The 7132-nt window shown below is 36.9% G+C and overlaps 1 protein-coding gene and 1 long non-coding RNA gene across 2 annotated transcripts; both read right to left on the minus strand.

The window, feature by feature from the left end:
* Positions 1 to 1391: 1391 nt before the first annotated feature.
* Positions 1392 to 2149, minus strand: LOC104881506 (uncharacterized). Its single transcript, XR_787523.3, has 2 exons — positions 1945 to 2149; positions 1392 to 1626 (listed from the first exon to the last, which is right to left on the minus strand). It is a non-coding gene; the product is annotated as an uncharacterized LOC104881506 (long non-coding RNA).
* A 2070-nt stretch (positions 2150 to 4219) lies between these two features.
* LOC104881526 (disease resistance protein RUN1-like) lies at positions 4220 to 6919 on the minus strand. The gene is made up of 6 exons (XM_010661967.1): positions 6260 to 6919; positions 5886 to 6038; positions 5539 to 5620; positions 5013 to 5395; positions 4383 to 4490; positions 4220 to 4300 (listed from the first exon to the last, which is right to left on the minus strand). The coding sequence occupies exons 1-6, from the start codon at positions 6917 to 6919 to the stop codon at positions 4220 to 4222; spliced, it is 1467 nt and encodes a 488-aa protein (XP_010660269.1).
* Positions 6920 to 7132: the final 213 nt, after the last annotated feature.

A 7132-nucleotide genomic window follows, 5' to 3' on the forward strand; every position in this document is an offset into this window, starting at 1 on the left:
TTACAAGACTCTTCTAAATATGCAGGGTACAATGTATTCCATTCCCATTAATAGATCAAGCAAAAGCCTAATGGCATTTCATCCTTTTATTCATCCTATCTTTTAATTTATTTTTTATTAGCCCCACTTCCTTGCTTGAGTTATGGAGCTTATAAGGATAAAGGTGGGATATATGAATGGAGGGGGACTGGATTCATATTGGACCTTGTTGTATTACATATTGGCTTTATCCTTGGCCATTACAACCCATCCATCTATAGATGAGTCACTTCAAGTAGAATTTGGAAAATTCTTGTGAATTGGTTAACCTTTTTGGTGAACGGAATGTTTTGGTACTCTGCAAATGGTTGAGTTCCATATGCTAATTTCTAAACATGCATTTCTAGGTCTCATTTGGTTGATGGATGCAAAATATCAATTTTGAAGTTCTATATAATATTGATCTTATGTTACATATTTTTAGTATGCAACATGGGGATGGATTTTGTTCTAGGATGTAAGGGAAAAGTAAATTCATTGTGCAGGTTGAGGGAGAAGTTTCTTGGTTCGAATAGCTGAAAACAAGAAAAATGAAAGGGCTTGTTCTGAAGAAGAGTTCACAGCTAGAAGAGATTTGTAGGAAGGCAAATGTGGTCCTAGAAGCAGATAGAACAATGGAATATGTAATTGATGCTATGGAGTCTGCCATTCGAATTTTATAATATAGAAGTTTAATATTGTTGATATGTTTATGATTTATTGATTGCTTTTATAACATCCCTTTTGTTGCAGGAGGTGTCCATGGTTTTTTGTCCTTGAATAAATTGAGCACCAAGTTGCCTAGGTTAAAGAGGAAGGTTTTATCTGGAAATAAATACTTGAAACAATTGAGAAACGGTTAGCAGCATGTGAGAAATAGAGCAGCATGTGAGAAAGAGAGTTGGTTAGAGAAACAATGTCGGGTGTTTTCTCATATTTGTATTGATTCTTTGTTCTATTATATCCCTCCTTACTTTTTGATGGCTGTTCAGGATGATAATTGATGCATTGGTGGAAGCATTACTCATCTTACTCCCAGTCATGCTGAGAAAGCTTGTTCTTCGGTTAATAAACTTCCAGGTACTATGGTATCATACTTTATACCGAGTACTATTTTAGTAATATTGGCAAACTTGGAATCATACTGGTGGTTTCTATGTTTGTTGAATTTCAATTACATTGAAATAGTATCTATTCTGCTAACCGATTTACCAGATCAATTGCAACTGTTCTCATTGATGAATGTTTCTATACCTTTTTTTTTTGCCTCAAGCCCAATTGCTTCGAGCCCAACCAACTATAAGCAATAATAAATCCATAAATAGAGATTTATACTATGATTCAGGTGGAGATTCATTATGTGACTCAAATAGTGACCATCCATAATTATGAAGAAATTTCAATAATTATGAACAATGTGGAAAACTTCATACAATCCAACAAATCTATATAAACCTAAAATATAACCAAATAGATTGAGATAGAGTGATACATATTTCATTAACATGGAATCAATCCAACCAAAGAGTAACATTCCCAAGAACAAAACATGATGTAATCATAATGCTGAACCAGCTCCCAATTCCACAATCTTAGCCTCAACATTACCTAAAAAACGTAAATAAATCATTATGAGCATTTAATAAGGTTAAATAAAGAGATTACAATTACTAGTGATTGCAAATGGTATATATATTTATTTATACCATTTGCAGTTTCAGAATAGAGGTTTTGGGATCTACTTTATTTATTTTCAAAATACAGAAATAGAACATTCTGCAATATCATTTCCTTTGATGATAGGATAGATATTTCAGAAAATAGTTCAAAACATTTGATTTTAATGGTTGCTAATTGGTATAATAATAAATGTCTAAGTATGAATTGCGCTTGATAAATCTAAAAAAGTCTCACATTAGTACATACCATGTGCATTTATAAACGAATTATGGATGGTGGTATTTAGATCATCCTGCCGAGGCCACTTATCATCTCCCACTTTTATTCTTTCTAGCCTTGGTGTAGTTAGGAGGCTTGGAGAGAACATTTTCATCTTGGGGCATTCTTTCACCAGCATCTGCTCCAAGGATGGGAATGAGAATATATAACCACCTGAACTGAAGCTTGTGAGGCTTGGTGATTCGACTCATGGTATCTTAGCTTTAAAGGCGTATCAACAAAATTTATACCTTGAATACTATTACTAAAGTAGCCAAGCTACTATAGCATAGTGGTTCTAGGATCGTTCACTGGGAAGGGTTTTCGCAAACACAAGTGATATTCAAATTAGGAAAATAGGTGATTTTCTTATGGATGTTAGCTTTAAAAGAAGATGTAAATGTTTTAGAAAGATTTAAACTAATCTAAGCTAACATTAAAGACTAAAATGAAAGGGTGTAAAAACAAGTTTCTCAAAGATAGGATAGCTATGCTCTAGTTCTTATGCAAATTGGAAATCTCAGGATAGGCTCCTCGCGTTGGGGTTGCAACTATGGTGATGCTTGCTTCCCGAACCGGTATGGATTTAGCAAATCAAGTTTTAATCCTTTAAAATGGCAAAACAGATGGTAGTGAATTTCATCAATGGTTATTCACCTTAGACTTCCTTTGAATGGCTCGTAAGAGATAACTAATGGTCTAAAGCCAAAAGCTTACCAAATATTGGCAACTCAAAGTCATTCCAAGTGATAAACTCACCTTTCAATGGCCATTGAAATTGGTTCTAACGGATTAATGCAAAACTTGGAATTGAAAACCTCACCTTCCAATAGCTCGTAGGAGATAACTAATGGATAGAAATCCAAAAGATTATCAAGTATTGGCCGTTGGAAGTTGTCAAAAGGAAATAAAAACCAAACTTTGCATTAATGAACCATTAATGAAAAACGACTACCTTACCTTTCGGGTGCGAGAAATTTCCATGGGATTGCATCCAAGTCATCACATAACATCCATACTTTGAGAAACTAAAAGTTTTAGCCAATCATCCTCTGAGGAAAAGCCCTCAAAGGCTGTTTGGCTACTAAGAAAATAAAATAGTAAAGAGAAAAGAGAAACGAGAGAGCTCTGTATCTATTCTCTAAGTGTTAAACGTAATATATCATATATCTATATATCAATATATCAATATTTGTTACAACGGATGCAAGGGGATATAAATAGAGAAGTTTTTCCAACCTTCCTAGCTAAGAAATCTTATGATTGGTGGATTACAAGGAGAAGAATGGAAATTTATACAAAGATATCCAAAAGAAAAGATCTCATGTGGAGTCGGCAGAAACAGGGGAAAATTCGCACCACTCAAGGGGGTGTGCGAATTTGGAAGGTGTTGTGCGAAATTTTCGCACAAGCCTGGAGCAGTTGTCTTCCGAAAGCCATATCTTCCTCATTTCAGCTCCAAATCGTACACGGTTTGAAGCGTTGGATTCTTGACTTCCTGATATTTGAAATGGTATATAGCATGTAGAAAATGGACTTCGGAAAGTGCTCTAAAAGTGCGAAAGAAGACTGCAGCTGCTGTCCTCTGTTTTCCTCTTCTCCATTGTTCCTTCCTTGCATACTTTGAATGACTTTGGCAAAGGGCTATGGAGCTCCAAAGCTTGGTTCTTCATGAATTTGAGCTTCCAAAAGCTTTGCCATAACTTGTCCAAGTAGCTCCTCCATCATTTGGCATGCTTGAATTGATTCACAAGCTGATAAAAACATGTAAACTTGCCACAAAATGGTTAAAACCAATTACTAAGGACCTTAATGAATTAATTGGGTTAAATGAATATGATTACTACTCAAAGGTGCTTAAAACCATTATAATTAGGTCTACAAAATAGCACTTTTTGGTAGTAATCACTTGGCAAATACAGAAGCTCCATGTGTTGTAATTTGTAGAAAGTAATCTCATCTGTTGCTTCCCCTCCTTCGTTGGCAACTACTTCTTCCATCATATCTGATCCACCTATTTTGAGTGTTTTGAGTTTTACCAGACTTTTAGCTACCGAGGGTGATATCAAACTTCTCAGACTACCACAAGACTGCACATCTAGAGTAGCTAGATTCTGGAAAGATACCGAGGATGGTACCAAATTTATCAAACTGACACAGTGTCGTACTACAAGACTCTCTAGACCCTGCAAGTCAAGGCCTGGTTTGGAGTTTTCCTTCCACAAATGTGTCAGCCCAGGAAGATCATACAACTCTATTTCTCTTAACCGTCCAAGCCTCTTGGCTTGATTTTCCTCGTCAAGTCCTTCAAGTTGGAATACCTCGTTGACTGAACTACATCTTCCTACATTAAGTACTTCCAGATTATGTAATATTTGAAGCATAAAGGAAGGAATCACAACCAAAATATCTCTATCTTCACATACATCCAGTACTCTTAGTCTGGGAAAGGAATCCACTGGAAATTGCTCTGGCCATATTTCTGTATCTCTGTTGAGACCCAATTCTAATTCCTCCAAATTTGGGAATGCAACCTGGGAAATGGTTGGAATAAAACAAATTTGTTCAGTCAATTATAACTAATACATAAATAAGATACGCACATCTACAAACAAGTGTTGTTTTATTTCTCTATTCCAATTAAAGAACATGGCAAAATTAATATAATTTTTTATGTTGTTTACAGAAGATGCACTAGACATCCACCTCCAGATTTCTAATTTTATGCTGTCATTTACCATCTGAGAAGTATGATGATGGCAGGTGTAAGTCACTTGAATAAAAATCGATTGGAAAGGTGGTTCACAATTGTTTACTATAAGTTGGCTGGTTATAGATTAAATAATTTTTGGAAACCAATAAAATTTACAATAAATTGCAATATTGGTTTGAACCATATACAGGGAGGAAAAATGGAAATCAAGGATGCTCTCTAAAGGAAGTTGTGGATCAAGTAGGGGCCAATAATCAGTTTTGGGTTCTGCATCCACCTTTTCATGGGTCAAGTTATTGAATGTAAAATTTAAGGACCCTGCTGGAAATTGGCCACGGCATACTTCTTGCAAGTTAATCAGCTGATTGAGAGACAATGTCTCCATAACAGGAAAGGCACCATGTGATGGAGTCAGATCCATCGAGTTCACAATATATTGAATCTCTGGACTGCTTTCGACATTGAGATGCTTTAATTTTAAAAAACCCTCCCCATCTAATTTGGAAAGAACATTTGTACCACCACACAATTCACGCAAGTGTAGATCTTCAGTTCTCTTCAACAACTTGCTGATACCATCCACCAAATGAAGGCTTGTATCGAACTTATTGAGCTTTAATGTATTATTGGCTTCAAAAATTCCTCCCCAGCTCCAGACATCACCTACAAATATTCTATATCTCACCAAGTTTTCAAAGACTATGTCTTTTGGCAGCAACTTGGCATCTGGTATTTGTATGTCCAAAGAGGTTAAGTGAGACAAATGTTCAACTCAGCAAGGCAATCATTACTCTTTCCTTCCCCCTCCCATTGAGTAAAGCTATTTTCCATACACAAATCCTCTAATTGGGACAAGCTTGATATGACACCTGACGGAATTACTTTTATCGTGGAAGAATTCCTCAAATCTAACAGCCTTAGATGAGTCAACTGTGCTATTTCTCTGGGCAACTGTTCAATATCAGAATACATAAGGCTAAGAATTTCTAATTTCTTTAGCTCTGCAATTATAACAATATCTCCCAACTTGCATCCATTCAAACACAATGTTCAAAGATTTGCAAGGCACTAAAGTGATAAGGGCAGCAATGGAAGTTGCATTCTAGAAAAATCTAATACTTTGAGTTGTTTCATCCCTTCAAAAAATGTGTTTGGGATTTTCACTGCCGATTTGGTCTTTAGAAAACATTCAAAAAAATTCAAGTTTTGGACATACCAGCCCTTCTGGAAGTTCATGAATATCACAGTCATGCAGTTTTACCCAGGTGACCTGGAGTTCATCTATCCTTGACCTTTCTTCCACTCTTACAGTAGTCTTCTGGTGTGTAAATACATGACGTTGCTCGGATGCAATTTTTCTGGCAGTACTCTGAACAAGATCATGCATTCTAACATATGCATTATGGTCAGTTTCTAGTAAAAAATTTGAGGATTTGAGGCTGTCAACCAATGTATGTATTCTATTTTTCGCCTCTTCCAATGTATTAGTTCCTTGAAATAATCGCAGACCCACACCATATTTCAACAAGTCCCTAATATGGATATGACTAGAAAATAGGCCACAAAGCAAGCACAATGACTTGAGTATACCTTTGTCTCCATTCCTGTTATGTTTGTCGAGGTTTGCGAATTCAGTTGTTGCAGGGCATCCTTCCAAATAGACACATTCTTGTTTTTCAATGCCTTTGCCACAGTTACTATTGCAATTGGCAAACCCGCGCATTCTTTTACTACATCAACAGCTATTGGTTGCAACTCTGGATTTTCAATGGAATCGCCAGCTGTGTTCTTAAATAAAATCCATGTTTCATCTTCTTGCAAATGTTGAACTCGAAAATCTTTTTGAGTACTCATCTCATTCGACAAGACCTGTTTATTTCTAGAAGTTAGCACTAATTTGCATCCCTTGTGATCATCTGGCGAAGGAATTCCTACTTTCTCCAACTCAAGTTCGGCCCAAAGATCATCCAAGATGATGAGGATGGTATTCTCTTGCTTGATCCTCTGATGTAATCGACCTGCTCGTCCCTGTTCACTCACTTCCTCAAATTTCATACCTAGTTTTTCTGCAATTTGTTGTTGAATTTCTTTGTAGTCTGGAGTCTGGAACACAGATGCCGTGACCACCTTGTGGAATAACTCCTCTTGTTCGGCTTCTTCAGCCACTCGTTTCACCAGCGTGGACTTCCCGACACCACCCATCCCCCATACCCCGATCCTGTTGATATCGGCATCCCTTAAGGCCTCCATGACTTCATTCAAAGTCAACATTCTTGATTCTAAAGCTTCGGAAGGTGCAGGATCTTATCTCTTGCAGAGGGGCACGATATGATACCCTCTCAAATTGGCCAGCTCCGTGGATTTCAACAGCAATCCCTGCCTTCTTCCTTGCTTCCCTGCTTAGCTGGTACCGGGACTTCAAATTAGGACACAACCCATTGAAACAACTCTTCCGCGCCTCCT

Source organism: Vitis vinifera, chromosome 14 (assembly GCF_030704535.1).
Source record: "Vitis vinifera cultivar Pinot Noir 40024 chromosome 14, ASM3070453v1".
Taxonomy (NCBI): Eukaryota; Viridiplantae; Streptophyta; class Magnoliopsida; order Vitales; family Vitaceae; genus Vitis; species Vitis vinifera.